We start from the raw sequence: 17749 nt of genomic DNA on the forward strand, positions 1-17749 counted from the left end.
TATAGATAAGGACACATTATTTTTTTTTTTATTGAGGTGCTAGTATTTACACAGAAAATACATTATGAAGGGCGCTGTTGCCATATTTTTGTATTAGTTGATATTAGCAAAGAATATTATTGTTTGGCTTTAGTTAGTTAGGGATAGTATGTCTATATATTCTACATTTTTTTTATTAATATTCTGTTGTTACACTGCAATAATACTTGTTATTTTGGATGTAGAGGAAAATGATTTTTAATGTTTTTAAGCAAAGACTGGTTTAATAAATAATAATAACAGTAATAATTTGTTATACCTATTGACAACAAAATTTAAATAATAAATAATCATTTAATATAAATATTTTTTTTAAGTAGTAGCAAAATATAAACAACAAATTAGATGTCAAAATTATTTATATTAGATCCTATTTAAAAATAATATAGTCTCTAAATTTTTTGACAACGTTGGTTTATTAAATAATAATAATTACAGAACTAATTTGTTATATTAACAACAAATTTTAAAATCAAAAATGAAATATAAATATTAAAATATAAATAAAAAATTAGAAATCAAAATTATTTATATTAGGTGCTTTATATTACTATTTAAAAATTATATTTACTTTTACTGGCATTTACTTTAAAAAATAAATGAAATATTTCTTCGCAAAAAACTACATGTAAGAGAATTACCATAAACAAAATACAAACATCGTTAACTTTTTTTTTAAATTGGCACGTGTAAAACTTTCATTTTAATTTTTTCTGAGTTCGATCACCATTTATTTAACCACATTACTTAAATATAATATTATTAAGTTCTACTAATTCATATTATTAAAACATCTAAAATACAAATATGTATTTTTAAAATTAATTGTAAGTTCATCTCATCTCCCTTAAAAATTGCTACTTCTCAAAATTTCCCATTAAAAAATAGACCATATACCATATAAAATTAAATAATTGAAAGATCGGACTACGGAAAACCACACAAATTATCGGAAAAATTTTGACCACCTGCACATGCACACAATCGTCAATAAATAAAATTAAAAAATTACTATTTTAGTATTTTAACTATTAAACGCAAAAATAGCACAGTATTTATACGGCGAAGTTATAAAAATTTGGAAGAATCAATAATGCACTGACGCATACAAAAATCAAACGAATACTAAATTTCATTTATCAAAAGCATTCGATAGTGCCGTGGCTCAACGATAACCATTTAGTCGCACGGCGAGGTTGTCACATATGCTTTAGTTTACAAATGAATGAATGATTTTATTCGAATAAAACCATTCGATAGTTGAAATCATTCATTCATTAACCATTCGATAGTCTAATTCATTCAATAGTTCCCATCGTTAGTTCTGACCCTAAAATTATTTTTCAGGAAAATTTACAAACGAAATTATTGCACAGGGTGTGTCAAAGTTAAAGTAAAAAACAACCCCTCGATTAATCCTGTATAATATACCAAATACTAAAGTTTATAAAAAAATGAGATTACAAATTAAAGTTGATATTATAATTATATACAGCTTGCTAAAAAATACATTAATAGGGCTAAAAACAACAAAAATATAAGTTTAAATTTGAGCAAAATTTTCTCCGTTGCGTTTTTTTTGCATCTGAGTGTAGTTTTTTATTATTTAATTTTTTTTTCTTGATTTATAGTTTTATGGATAAATATCAATTTTTACATTGAAAAACATGTCGATTTCATAAAAATAACAAAGTCAAAACTAAAACTAAATTTAAAATGAATTGACAAATTTTGCTGAAATATTTTGATGTGGATCGCTCCGATCAATTATATTAGGATATTTAACAAACAGCTAAAGTAGTAGAACTTCAAAATTTAAATGCGACTCGTTTATTTTAGGTGACTTACATGGAAACGTGGCAGACTTGCTCTATTTCGAAAGAACGCTTTGGCACATCGGTCCAGGTTTGAGTCCCTGTCGCCTGTTGTTCTTGGGGGATTACGTTGACAGAGGTTCATACAGTATTGAAGTCATATCGTATTTGCTGTCTTACAAGTTGCAAAGTCCGAACAAAGTGAGCTTGCTGAGAGGGAACCACGAAATAAGAGAAGTCCAAAAAATGTTTACGTTTTATAAGTAAATAATTAATCTTTATACTCAATTTTTCTAGTTTATTTTCTAATTTGGATATGGAGGTTAATATTCAACAATGTATTACCAAGTTGGTATTATTTTTAAAATCAGAACCATGACTTCTGAGTATTTTGTTTTTTGATTCATGTCAATACATGCTTTGGTTAATTTTTAAGAGCAAAATAAACTGATCTTGATCAATTAGCATTTTTTTTTCAATTATCGTTACTTTCTGATGTAATTTTTTAATATGACAAGATTGTTTTGGTGACCATTGTTGTATCTGCTTGCTACTGCCATTACTCGCTGACGAGTATTTGACACGCATCAGAAAATTGTTCACAAAATTGTTCAGAGAAAACTCAAGGCGTTTTCTTTCATGAGCTTTTCTGTGACTAAAAAGCCCGTTACGTGATGTTATCTCTCTTCCACACTCCGGTCATTCAGAAATCTCATTACTTTGTTGCCTCTTTACTTTTTGGTTGTCGTTGTTAACTGAGTTTACAATTCTCCTCCATTGCGTTCTATTGTGCGCTGCTTCCCCCCACTGATGCTGCATACTTACTTATCCCCTAAGTTTTCATGGAAAATATCTTTGTATCTTCTGAGTTGTCCACCCGGTTTCCTCTTACCGTCTACAAGCTCACCGTAAAGCAGTGATTTTGATATGCGGTTTGCTTGCATTCTGCATACGTGACCAGCCCATCTTAAGCGGGATTTTGTAACCATGACTTCAATACTCTCGCAGTTAGCTTTTTCAAGGACCGATACGTTTGAGACACGTTTGAAAATACGTTTGAAACCACCGGATTCTTAAGAGTTGTCTAAGGTGTCTCTGTTACAACTTGTTTAATGCCTTCATGTGTCCGCGGTACGGCACCCAGGTTTCGCTCCCATATAACATGGTGGGGATTATAATTGCTCGGTACACTGTATTTGTTTTTGTGCTCAAGTCACGATTGTAGAAAACCCTGTCTTTTAATTTCCAGAATGCCCTTGAGGCGCTGCTAATTCTGTGCTGAATTTCAGAGTCGATATTGGCCTTTTCCGAAATCAAACTGCCGAGGTAATTAAATTCCGCTACGTATTCCAATTGTTCTGCTCCGATTTTTAGAGCACTGTTATTATTTTCATGGGGAGTGCACATGATTTTAGTTTTATCGATGTTCAGCTTAAGGCCCAAAGTCTCATATGCCCAGGTATATCTGATCAGGATTTTCTGTAATTGCTGTAATGTTTTTGCAACTAGAGCGCAGTCATCAGCGTATTGAAGCTCTGTGATAAATTTTATACGTGTTTTTGCGCTGAGTCTTTTTATGTTGAATAGACCGCTGTCATACCTGTATCTGACACCCATTCCTCTTTCCTGCAGTTTGCTGTCCACTATAATAGAGAGCGCTGCCATAAATATTGTTACGTTTTTCGTCGGTTCCGTGTGGATAGAAAGTCACAATTTATTTAAACACTATTTATTTAACACTAATGAACAAAAGTAATAACGATAAAAGACTTATAGAACTATTTACAAACGATTTATAACTAAGAATTTATTTTGAATTTTAGCGCGTCAACTGTATATTTATAACTGCCCCCTGTAGGCCACCGCCGCCGGCTTTTATACCGACAGGTAAAGAACTCTAGAATAGTCCATAGATCGTTAGGTGCGTAGAGAAGGTTTTCGAATGTTCTCGTATGTACTAGTCCATTCCAGTGGGACTCGATTCTTCTCGAACGAATGAATCATTGCGGTGTCTATGCGATGTTAAGGTCATCCGAGGGCGGGCCATATTTGTGAGGTTAGGTCGAGTCCACACCGGCCCGCAACACTGCCCCTTCTTAGGCACATGCTCGTCCCGAGATGTATACGGTGAATGAAGGTATTTGCAAAGCTGGCCCCTGGTACATTGCGAAGTCTGGTAGAAATAGCAGTCTACAGTTTTCTCTCCCGATCTCAGCTTTGGGTTGTAGCAGCAAACGAGGATCTCGATTCCCGTAAATCTGAACAAGACTTCAATCATGTTCCGGATTGTACGCCAACTCAAACCATCGAGTCCACACGCCAGCTTCGGAATGGCTAATCGTGCAATGTTGTTGTTTAGCAGGGCTTCTCTCAGTTCAATCAGGGTCTTCCATAGATTGAGATAAGTCGGCTTACTCGGGGACCATTCCTTGGTGACCAGGTAGAAGATGTGCCTTGCTTGACCATGTGCATTGTCGGTTAGCCTCAAGACGCTTCCAACCTCTGGATCCTGTCGGCGTAGTTCTCCGACACGCCCAAACTTCTCATTGAACGTCGCAGCGATTCCTCTGGACATCCGCAAATCTCGAGCCACACAATGAGCGAGCGAATAATCAGGAGGCACGGAAAAGAGGTCTCGTTGATCTTCTTTGGTTACACCATAGCGAGCCTTCTCACTGCTGTTGTATCGGGCCATGAAATCGTCAAAGGACATCTCCGAATCAGGGGGATCAAAGCTGCAGGTTCTCACGGTCCCAGCACGATCTTCTATTTCGCCTTGGTAGGGGCTCAAACGGTTGAAATGGACTACCCTCGGTTTTCCTTTTGGCAATTTTCTGATACGGTATACGACGTCATTAATTCTATCCATGACTTCGTATGGCCCTTCCCACGAGGATTGTAGCTTCGGAGATAACCCACGACGTCTCTGCGGGTTATATAGCCACACCAACTTCCCTGGTTGGTATCCTCCATGCTCAGCTTGAATGTCGTAGTGTTCCTTCATTCGGTCACTAGCACTTTGAATATTTAGGCGGACTCTCTGATGAATGTCGTCCATCCTTTGACGTAGTGTGTGGACATAATCTTCTCCGGCGACTTCTTCTCCCGGTCGGCAACCAAATTTCAGATCACAGGGTAGGCGCACTTCCCGTCCCATAACGATGCTGGCTGGAGTTTGCCCTGTAGATTCTTGGACGGATGAACGGTAGGCCAACAGGAACAGGTGAAGAAATTTGTCCCAGTCTCTTTGGTGGTCAGAGACTACTTTGGCCAGATAACGGTTGATAGTTCTGTTCATGCGTTCAACCATCCCATCGGATTGTGGATGTAGAGCAGTCGTCCTGGTCTTGCGGATGTTCAGGACTTCACAGACGCCTTGGAACAGATTGGACTCAAAGTTTCTTCCCTGATCTGAATGAAGCTCCATGGGAACACCAAACCTGCAGATCCATTCTTTAACAAGGGCATCAGCAATCGTGGACGCTTCTTGATTTGGCAACGCGTAGGCCTCGACCCATTTGCTGAAGTAATCCATTACTACCACAATGTATTTGTTGCCATCGTTCGTCTCCGGGAAAGGACCAGCCACGTCGATCGCTATTCGTTCGAAGGGACTACCAACATTGTACTGGCGCATAGGGGCTTTACCACGCTTTTGTGGCCCATTAATGGCTGCGCAAATGTCACATTTCTTACACCAGGCCCTCACATCTTCTTTGCAGTTCACCCAGTAGAACCGTTCACGCAGCTTGCCAAGTGTCTTGATAATACCAAGATGTCCACCGCTGGTTCCATTGTGAACTTCCGCCAAGATTTCCGGGACCCTCTTCTTTGGAATGACGATCTGCCTTCTCTCTTCTTGTCCCTCTGGTCTCTCAATCACACGGCGAAGTAATCCGTTATCTACTACCAATGAATTCCACTGGGACCAGTACGACTTCACGTTCGGCGAATATCTGCAAACTTCCTCCCACGTTGGTCTCTGGTCCGCGTTTTTCCAGTTAATCACCAAGCCCAACTCTGGATCACTGATTTGGTCATTTGCAAGATCTTCGGTTTGCCAACTATCACCAACCACAGTCGTCCTTAAGACTTTCACTTCTTTCTCTTCTTTGCAACGATTTCCCATCTGTCCGCAATTCCAACAGCGAATCGGTCCCCCCTTCTTACTCATATACTGATCCAGTACTTTCCGCACAATCCTTTCCACTTTGGAATCGTCGGAACTCTCCTCAACAGCCCGTACAAATCCTAGAGACCTAGAGCATTCTTTCGCGGCCTCAAATTCCAGGGCACGTGCTAGGGCATCTCCCAAATGCGTTGGATGAGCTAAAAGAAGTGTTTGCCTTGTCTCGTTGTCACATAAACCATCAATAAAAGCCTGTACTTTTAAGCGCTCCATAACATTTTCGGGCATAGCAGGGTACGCAAGGCGAACGAGGCGGGCTACGTCGGCTTCAAACTCCTGCAGAGACTCATTTGACTTTTGAATGCGATTTTTTAGCTGGGAATGATAGACATGTTCCAAATGAGCTTGGCCGTACCTCATTTCTAAATGTCGTACCAATTGCTGATAATCTCCCTGTTCCGATGTGACAATGTCTGCAAGATATCAGTCGCATCTCCTCGCAGTGCGACAGTCAAAGCGGTAGCCTTTTCAGCGATTGTCCATCCGTTCGCTCTCGCAGCGGCCTCAAACTGGCAAAAATAATTGACCCAAGCGGTTTTTCCGTCAAACTGTGGAGGCTTAATAACTGACTTTGAGATATACTTATTTTCGACTAGTTTCGGTGCCTCCGATGTTTCTTGACATTTTGGTGAATTGGCCTTTTCTATTTCTTGTTTTAAATTTCGATTTTTTATTTACATCGTCCTCAATTTGTGTTATTTTGTCTTGTAGTTCTGTAGAATTATCTATAATCTTTTCTTCTAATTCCCTGGAAGATTCCTGGATTTCTGTTATCTTTTCTTCTAAATTAAGTATTTTATTATTAAAGCTGGCCTGTATATCTTTAGACTTTTCGATGATCTTATCTTCTAATGTATTGATTAAATCCTGGGAATTTTCCATAATTTTATCACTGATTTTCTCTTCTAAATTAACTTCCAAGTCAATTATTTTACTATTTAAACTATTCAAATTGTCGTTTAAATTGTCTTGTAAATTTTTCAATGACGAGTCAAGGTCACCTTCCAGCTCGAAGTAAAATGTGTCAGGATCCTCGCCTTCCTCCACCAAAACGTCTCTCAGTCTAGCTTGCAAAATGCTTTTCTTTCCATCTGTCTCGCACTCTCTCTCTTCCAATATGCATTTCAGTTCGGACACTTTCAAGTCTTTCAACAATTTTTTTGGAGCCATTGTCTGTCTTTTTATTTTCCTAGTCTATCACACACGCCACACTTGACACCAATTTTTACGTTTTTCGTCGGTTCCGTGTGGATAGAAAGTCACAATTTATTTAAACACTATTTATTTAACACTAATGAACAAAAATAATAACGATAAAAGACTTATAGAACTATTTACAAACGATTTATAACTAAGAATTTATTTTGAATTTTAGCGCGTCAACTGTATATTTATAACTGCCCCCTGTAGGCCACCGCCGCCGGCTTTTATACCGACAGGTAAAGAACTCTAGAATAGTCCATAGATCGTTAGGTGCGTAGAGAAGGTTTTCGAATGTTCTCGTATGTACTAGTCCATTCCAGTGGGACTCGATTCTTCTCGAACGAATGAATCATTGCGGTGTCTATGCGATGTTAAGGTCATCCGAGGGCGGGCCATATTGTGAGGTTAGGTCGAGTCCACACCGGCCCGCAACAATATGTTGAATAGGAGAGGAGCTAGGACACATCCCTGCGTAACTCCTGTATTTGTCAGGAAGGGATCGGTGATCTATTGTTGTAACGTCACATTACGCTGCATTGTATACTCTATATTAAATTAAAAAAAATGTTAAAGACTAACGATACAGTCCTGGTTTTAAACATTCATAACGATAACAAAACTAACGATATTAAAGAACTAAGATACTCAATAAGTATACAAACAGAAAAAAAAATTGTAAAAATACTTTGTATTGCCTCCCTTAGCTGCTACAACTGCCTGTATACGTTCGTTTATACTGCCATTGAGGCTGCATATATCATATTTCGTTATGCTTTCCCATTCGATACTTTCCCCTAAGCGAAGTTCATTTAATGAAGCTGGTACGGCTTCGCGACATCTAAACCTCCTGCCAAGCATTTCCCAAATGTCGAACATGATGGGCAGTTCATAGTAGTATATAGTTCACAATAATCACCAAAACCACCTTGCCATATTGAAAAATAACATCAAAAAGTAATGATAATTGAAAAAATTGCAAATTGATGGTGGCAAGTTCATTTCGCTATTAAAAATTAACCAAGGCATGTATTAACATGATCCAAAAAACAAAATGCTAAGGAGACATGGTTCTGACCGTAAAATTATATTTTAAAAAAATTTACACACGAAATTATTGCACAGGGTGTTTTAAAGTTAAGGCAAAAAAAAGAACCCCTCGTTTAACCCTGTATAATACACCAAATACTAAAGTTTATAAAGAACTGAGTTTACGAATTAAAGTTGATATAATTATATACAGCTTGCTAAAAAATCATGAAAATAGGGCCAAAAATAACAAAAATATAACACTTTAAATTTGACCAAAAATTTGTCGGTTGCGTTTTTTTGCATCTGAGTGTATATAGAAGACTAGAATCTCTTTAAAATTTTTTTAATTTTTTTAAATTTAAAATTTTAATTTAATTTTTTTTAATTAATTTTTTTTAATTAATTTTTTTTGTCAGCATTCATGGGACACAGGGCACAGAATAAATTTTAATAACGCCAAAATTATAATGATAGAATCTCTTTGTATTAAATTTTTATTTGTTGGTATTTAAACGTGTTTTAATCCGAATGCATTTTCAACATACTCTATCATAAAGGAAATACTCCGTTGTGTATCTTTGTTTCGCACCAGGACATCACTGAAATACACTGATTACTTTTATTTTTAATTATCTTAGAGAGTGCTGCCTGAAACTTGGCGATAAGCTGGGCAATGAAGTTTGGAATGCGGTAAACAATGCTTTTGATACAATGCCAATAGCAGCCACGATTGATGGAAAAGTAAACAATTTCTTACTGTCCTATATTTTCATGTTTGTTGGGGAAAAAATATATGAAAAGATGTTTAATAAGATATAATTTATTTTACTTTGGATATAATTAATATTGTTTTGATTCTTTTAGTTCATAAACTGGTAAATAAATATTATTTTTTTGGACATATATTATTAAACTTCACTACAACTTCAATAATATCAAAAACTAGTTGTGTAACAATATTTTGCCTGAACAGCAGCTTTATTTCAACTCTTTTCTACTATATTTTGTATAAAATACCGGGTGCGTCTCAAAAGTGGCTCACCCCCTATAACTTTTTTATTCTTTCATTTAAAAAAACGAGATTTGGTATGTTAATATATGACATAAATTATGATTGATTGACGTTTTGGTCACTTCCTGTTTCACCGGAAATGACTACAACTTTTGATTTTTAAATTATACCCTCGGTTTTTTTAACTTTATTTGATAGAACATATCACTCTGAATAGAATGACATCATATGTTAAGTTGTGACATTTTCGCATATGGTTTATTTAAAATTATAACTTGCCGCTCGTAACGAAAATTTAACTCGAAATACCAAGTGTGTGGTATCAAATTGTTCGTAAAAAATGCTTTTCCAAATATGCTAATGAGCCACCCTCGTTCCATTTGAAAAAATTGAGATATAATTAAAAATACGATTTGAGCATTTTCTAACTGGCCTGGGGCGCTATTCTGTAAAATCGTCGGTATCGGTAAGTTACGACAGCTCTCGATACGTATTTGTATATAGTAAAAATGTGTTAATTGTTGTCATAGTTACCGATCGGTCCTATGGCAGATATTGCAAATTTGTACCGATGAAAATCGGTATCTCTACCGTGCCCTTGTTAACCTCACGGTAGAGATACCGAGAGTCGTCGGTACAAATTTGCGATATCTGCCATAGGGCCGATCGGTAACTATGACAACAACAATCAACACGACGCTCATTGGCCGTACGTACCGATAGCTGTCGGTATCGGTAAGTTACGACAGCTCTCGATGTCAACCTCACGGAGGAGATACCGAGAGTCGTCGGTACAAATTTGCGATATCTGCCATAGGGCCGATCGGTAACTATGACAACAACAATCAACACGACGCTCATTGGCCGTACGTACCGATAGCTGTCGGTAATATACCGATATCGACGATTGTACAGAATAGCGCCCCAGGGGCGCTATTCTGTACACGGCATCGACAATCGTCGGTATCGGTAAGTTACGACAGCTCTCGATACGTATTTGTATATAGCAAAAATGTGTTAATTGTTGTTGTCATAGTTACGGATCGGTCCTATGGCAGATATTGCAAATTTGTACCGATGAAAATCGGTATCTCTACCGTGCCCTTGTTAACCTCACGGTAGAGATACCGAGAGTCGTCGGTACAAATTTGCGATATCTGCCATAGGGCCGATCGGTAACTATGACAACAACAATCAACACGACGCTCATTGGCCGTACGTACCGATAGCTGTCGGTAATATACCGATATCGACGATTGTACAGAATAGCGCCCCAGGGGCGCTATTCTGTACACGGCATCGACAATCGTCGGTATCGGTAAGTTACGACAGCTCTCGATACGTATTTGTATATAGTAAAAATGTGTTAATTGTTGTTGTCATAGTTACCGATCGGTCCTATGGCAGATATCGCAAATTCGTACCGACGAAAATTGGTATCTCTACCGTGCCCTTATTAACCTCACGGTAGAGATACCGAGAGTCGTCGGTACAAATTTGCGATATCTGCCATAGGGCCGATCGGTAACTATGACAACAACAATCAACACGACGCTCATTGACCGTACGTACCGATAGCTGTCGGTATCGGTAAGTTACGACAGCTCTCGATACGTATTTGTATATAGTAAAAATGTGTTAATTGTTGTTGTCATAGTTACCGATCGGTCCTATGGCAGATATCGCAAATTTGTACCGACGAAAATCGGTATCTCTACCGTGCCCTTGTCAACCTCACGGTAGAGATACCGAGAGTCGTCGGTACAAATTTGCGATATCTGTCATAGGGCCGATCGGTAACTATGACAACAACAATTAACACATATTTACTATATGCAAATGCGTACCGATAGCTCTCGGTAACTCACCGATTCCGACGATTGTACAGAATAGCGCCCCAGGAGCGCTATTCTGTACAATAGTCGGTATCGATAAGTTACCGAGAGCTATCGGTACGTACGGCCAATGAGCGTCGTTTTAATTGTCGTTGTCATAGTTTTAGTTGTCATCATTAGGGCATATAGCAAATTTGTACCGATAACTATCGGTATCTCTACCGTGGGGTTAACAAGGGCACGCTAGAGATACCGATCCTCGTCGGTACAAATGGGCGATATCGGCCCTATGACCGATCGGTAACTATGGCAACAACAATTAACACATTTTTACTATATAAAAAACTATCATAACTTACCGATACCGACGGTTATCGATGCCGTGTGCAGAATAGCGCCTCAGAACAAGACACTGAAAACATTAGACGATCAAATCTATTTTTCCAAGGCTCCTTGATTAAGAATTAGTGTTTTTCACATAGTCATGGCACTCTAGATTTAATTTTAAAATACGATTTTTTCTTAAGTGAGAATGTTAAAAGTTGACATGATTTATCATTCTATTCAGAATGTCATTTTCTATCGAATAAAGTAAAAAAATACCGAGGGTGCCATAAAAAAAACAAAAGTTGTAGTCATTTCCGGTGAAACAGGAAGTGACCAAAAACAATTGAATACCTCAATCAATCCTAATTGATGTCATATACTGTCAATACGAAATCTCGTTTTTTTCCTAAAAAAATAAAAAAGCTATAGGGGTGAGCCACTTTTGAGACGCACCCGGTATATACCCATTACATTTAATTTTTTGATTGATATAATATAAATTGTATGTATTATTATTTTGTTATTTTGATTGATTTTCTATTTTTGTGTTTTAGTCTGTTTTAGTCAATTAACATTATAATTTTTCTTAATGAAATTAAGTAAATAACATTTTTGTTTACAATCAAATATGCATGGCAGCAGATACAGAACACGTCAGGGACTAAAAATATTTTAAATCTTGCGACTGATCAGTGTGCGTTAGCCTATACAGTATGAGTCTTAAATAAGTGCAAATTTTTTCGGGGCTGGTAGATCTCGATAAAAGAAACATATTTTCTCTTTACCGTTTCTCAAATAAATCCAAAATAACCGACTTATTTTACTTTAAAAATTTCCATAAAAATATTTTTTGTTTAAATTTTGAGAACCACTGAATCTTTTTTGGGGTTTCTTTCTTGTAAAATTAATCTACTCCCTATGTTGACACATTATATTTTTTTAACTAATAACTAAAAAAAATCCAAAATTTTTTGCAAAAAATTCCAATTTTTTTTTTGGCAGCATAATTTTGTAACCTAATTAAGTAGTAAGGTTTTTACTTTTAATCTGAATTTTCGTCGTTTTTAAATCATTCTAGTTGATGTGTCAACACTGGACGTTGAACGAACTAAGATCCGGGTATTTGTTTAGTATCTGAGATTGATTATCGGTTGCTGCCGGTGGCTCTCAAAATGTTGCCATTATTTTTTTAATTTTCAAAATTATATAACTCAGTTATTATTATTTTTTTTTAAATGGTAAAGAGAAAATATGTTTGTTATGGCGAGATCTATCACCCCTTAAAATGTTTTATTGTAGGTTTTTTGTTGTCATGGCGGTTGCCCACCTCCTTGGTTATGTCCAGCTTTGTCTGCAATTAATGACATACCATCTGTTCTTAGTCAACCTGAAACACAAAGCTCTTTGGCTTGGGAGCTAATGTGGAATGATCCTGTAAAGTATGTATAGTAATATCTCACTTTATACCTTGTGTGTATAATGCCGCTAAAATAATAATATCACTTAAACAAATGACTTAGAAATTACAATATTTGATATTTGTATAATATTGGATTTTTTCTTGAATTGTTATGTCAATTATGTATACCTTTCCTTCTTATTGGAATGCAAAATAGGACCAAAAATAATAATTTAAAATATCTTTATCAATCAACTAAAATGAGAACATGGTAAATGTTTTATCTCATACTTAATATTACAGTTCATACCAAATAAACTTTTAGTCACGTGATTAAGCTTGACGGGCACAGCGTTGCCCACTTTTATATATTTTCTTTTAATCAAAATATTTTAGGAAACAAAAATAAATTCATTATAAATATATAAACATTTATTAATTACATCAGTAAAACTCACCTTTTTAACAGTACTTAAGGGACATAAAGGGCCATTACTACCGCTTTCCCGTTAAAAATATTCTAATAAAGTTGCGATGAGTTTTTTACGGCTAGTAAGCTATCTTGTACCACTTCGCACTAAACGATGTTCTAAAAAGAACAATGTTCGACTGCAAGGTCTGCTAGTAAATATTTTAAAGCTTTAAGTATCACAACAGTATTTATTTAATCCAAAAACTCGTAATATAAAACTAAAGTGTCAAAACGAATGACAATGTTAGGAAATAAATAAATAAATGCGGCAACTTGACATTTTTACAGCATAGCTACCAACTGAATCTCCAGCGCAAAATTTAAATTCCAGTTAGTCAGCCCGGCGCCGAATATCTCCACGGTTGGCAACAATGAATTTAAAAATCGCGCCCTCGATTGCGTAACTAAAAGTTTAATTGATAGCAAATATATACAGACCGGACCACCGTAGTAGTAACATAGGCAGAACCGGACGAATTAGCGTATACCCGTCCGCCGGATAAAAAACAGGCGAAAAAATGCGATAAAGTAAAAATAGGTAGATATGTGATAAGAATGTTTCAGAATACGTATTTATTCGTGTTTTAATAGCCAAAACGAATACATAGATTCTCGCGACAGTTCTCGTGTAACATTTATGTTTTAAGTAAAATAATGGATGTTTACGAAGTTCGTGAGAAAATTCAAATTGTAAAATGGTATTTCCAAAATAGGTCTTATCGGGATATACAAACAATTTTTCCACAAACTTTTGTAAACAGGCCAATTCCATCTTTACCTACTATATCAAGAGTTATTAATAATTTTAAAACACATGGGTGAACACATCAAGAATATTTGAACAATACTTTTCCTAACTGTTTAATTAGTGGATATTATGGAACTATTTTGTGGCCCGCTAGATCACCAGATCTTTCTCCCAATGATTTCTTTTTTTGGGGTAATGTAAAATCCAAAGTGTATGGTCATAATAGGGCTAATAATCTGGATGAGCTTCAAGTAAGAATACGAGAGCCCTTCCAAGCTAAGGGCCCTAATATGTTAGCCAATGTCAGACGGGGATTTTACGACCGCCTAGGCTTCTGTCTAGGTCTTTTTGAACACTTGTTATAACTTTTTTTATTTAGAGTAATATTTTAGTTTTTTTTGGGGTTTAGAGAATTTATTTATTTTTAGTTTTGGCTTGTAAACACACTCAAATAATAAATATTTAAGTATTTTTATTTTAAATGTTACCTAAAGTGAAGGTAAACACTTAAAATGAAAATAATAAATACTCGGCACTCCTCGCGTCGTATTCCTAGTCTATAACGATTGAAGCACAACTGCAACTGCGTACTGCCTGACCAGCCGACTAGCCGGCAGTGAATCTCGAGTACAAACGCAAATCGGGTAAACGTAAATTCGTCCGGCAACTTGCTATGTTACCAGTAGCCTGGTCTTCTCTCTATATGTAATGTACCAAAATAGAAAACAAATTTCTTGCAGTATAGGTATATGATAAAATTATATAAGGATTCTTGTCACTTAACTGCTTATATAGAAATTTAATTCTACGCTGTGTTTGTCATAATGCGGATCAACCTGCTCTCACTACCGGTTTCGGAGACCTACTCCATCATGAGGTGAGCTTGGGCAGATCCACAAAATGAAAACCACAGCGCAGAGATAGTTAATTCCGACTTGTCGGAAAGTGTCGGTTAGATATTAAGTCCCGAACGGGAGATAGCGGCCTGTGTGCAATGGTAGTACTTTCGTACCACCGAGGCGCAACTATCGATAGTAAAAGGATGGTAAAAGGCTTTTTTTCAGGTAACCTGCAGGTTGATCCGCATTATGACAAACACAGCGTAGAATTAAATTTCTATATAAGCAGTTAAGTGGCAAGAATCCTTATATAATTTTATTATGTAATGTACTTTGATATATTTTTAGCGTGAGCTTTAACAATGTATGTTAAAGATTAAATTTTATTTTAGACCAAAAACTGTGAATGAAAAACTGGCCATGGAGTTATTGGCAAATGAAGGTTTCGCAGTAAATACAAGAAGAGGCACGGCACATATCTTTAGTGTCGAAGCACTGGAGAGGTTCTTGAGGGCTAACCAGCTGACTCATGTAGTAAGAGCTCACGAAGTCGCTCAATGTGGATTTCAGGTTTCAAGTTTTTATTAACTAACCTACAACATATTTGATTTTGACCATATTTTGCAAAATAAATACAAAATAGCCAAATATCTTTTTAGCCGACCATACCAACAGGTATGGTAGGCTATTAAGATCGGCAAAAAAAGTTTTTTTAATTTCACTCAAAATGAGTTATTTGGGTCATAAATGACCTAAATACAAAATATTTTCATGGTGTCTGTCTGTCTGTCCGTCTGTCTTATGGAGTGTAGAGGTAAGGAGAAATAACTCTTACGGGACTTTTATTGAAAAAGTGGTCACAAAATGGGAAGAATAAGGGTTCGCCAAATAACCACAGTGGCGCTAAAAACGCATGAATCTAAAAAATGAAAAGTAACCATAGATAAGAGAATAAAAATAAATATAACCAAACATTACCCCAAAAAATTTTGTTTTTATTTTTCAGACCGAGTTTTTGAATATAAAATAATTATTGTTTATCAATATTTTGTGCTTTATTTATTATTTAACAATGGTTAAAGTGTGTGTGGTGCGAAGTTGATTGAATAGCTGATGGAAAAATAAAGAGCAAAGGCAAAGCCTATGGTATGTAAAATACATAATATAATTCAGTATTGTATTATTTGTATTATATGTAAAAATTAGAGTCAATCAAAAGTGTAGTAAACATTTTTCGTAAGATTATTGACATACATGTTACAAAGTATATTTTTACAATCCTTTTTATAAAGTTACAACCTAAATAAAATTTATTTTTAATGATTTTAAAGTTTAACAGACATGCACAAATTGTTGGCATTTTTTTAAATAAGTAAAAGTAGGAAATACATAAAATTGTAGGTACTTTCAAGAAATATAGTTAACTGTAAGTGCTGTATTTTAATAATCTATCAAAAATCAAAATCATCAGGATAATATTAGGTATTGATTTTCAGACAAGAATTAGATTACAGTGATGGTCAAAAGCATTTAGATATTGCTTTGAAATCTACAGATAAGGTATGGCAGTTTCATTTTAAAGAACAAGATGTTAAAGTTTGTGATAAAATTGTCATCAGAAATACTGTCCACTTCAGTATTTACATAGGAAAATATTGGAGGATGAAGCTCTACCTACTGCCTCAGGTTAATTTAAATTCTGAATTGCAACAACAGCAACAAGCAAGAAGGGCACCATTAAATGAATATTATACACATAAGTATTATTATACACAGAAAGAGTAATGTTATACACATAAATATTAACATTTTGTAGAGCAACAACACAATAAAAAACCAAAATATGAACACCAGCAACTAAAAAAGGAACCATTAAATGAATATTATACACGTAAGTACAATTTGTTCGAATAAAAAACGGCGTCAGCGATGCCTATGAAATGAAGATTGCTGCCATTTTATATGTAAAATGATATGGAGAATATCATCGAGATGTTCATTTCCAAGCCAACTGGACGCCATGTTTTTTCGATCATACAGTATTATTATACACATAAATAATAATATTATACACATAAATAATAATATTATACACATAAATAATAATATTATACACATAAACATCCCTTGATAAAGATCAACATTTTGTAGAGCAATAACAGCATAAAATAATGGAAATAATGGACCCTACTGCTCAAATCAAAAACAAAATTTCAGCATTACTACTTTATTGGTTATATCAATAAAAGAAATTATTGAGTTTATGAGTCTAGATCCTACAAGCAAGCAGATCTGTCACATAATTTTAAATGAAGATTTATCTATTATAGTATGTATAAACACTTTGCATCTTTTATTCAATGTTGTAATGAATTAACAAATTGCAGGTAATTTATTCTAATAACGAAAAAAAAACTTTGGATCAAAAAATATTTTCTTCTGATGAGGTTTATGAATATTAAAGTCTGTTGAAGTTTGGCCATTATGTGTTGGTATACAATTTATTTATGATGTTACAGTAGTTAAACCATCCGAGTACAAAACATGTTTAAAATTCACTATTCTTAATGAATGGTAACTACCAACTTGAGAGGAAGCTAAGAGAAAGGTTCTATTGGGTGGAATACAAGGAAAAGGGACATATACATGAGGATCTGGAAGGGCTATAACATTACGTCTCAAGCCATGGAACAATAGGAAACGAAATTCAAAGGAAAATATTACAATACGTGGGATGCAAATTATAGTGCAAAGAATTGAGAAAAAGAATTATTAAAAGTAGTTATAGTTACGATAGTTAAACCATCCGACTACCAAATATATTTAAAATCCACTATTCTGAA

At 35.4% G+C, this 17749-nt stretch overlaps 1 protein-coding gene across 2 annotated transcripts in view; it reads left to right on the top strand.

Annotated features, from left to right (window-relative positions):
* The window catches only part of LOC115874277, a 54461-nt gene that overhangs the window by 34912 nt on the left and 1800 nt on the right, over positions 1 to 17749 (top strand). For both annotated transcript variants that reach the window (XM_030889378.1, XM_030889379.1), the window contains exons 9-12: positions 1879 to 2116; positions 8913 to 9015; positions 12748 to 12887; positions 15299 to 15476. In XM_030889378.1, the coding sequence (XP_030745238.1) occupies positions 1879 to 2116; positions 8913 to 9015; positions 12748 to 12887; positions 15299 to 15476 (659 nt within the window). The remainder of the gene's footprint in view (positions 1 to 1878; positions 2117 to 8912; positions 9016 to 12747; positions 12888 to 15298; positions 15477 to 17749) is intronic.

Source organism: Sitophilus oryzae, unplaced genomic scaffold, assembly GCF_002938485.1.
Source record: "Sitophilus oryzae breed Bouriz unplaced genomic scaffold, Soryzae_2.0 scaffold_125_pilon_pilon, whole genome shotgun sequence".
NCBI classification, from domain to species: domain Eukaryota; kingdom Metazoa; phylum Arthropoda; class Insecta; order Coleoptera; family Curculionidae; genus Sitophilus; species Sitophilus oryzae.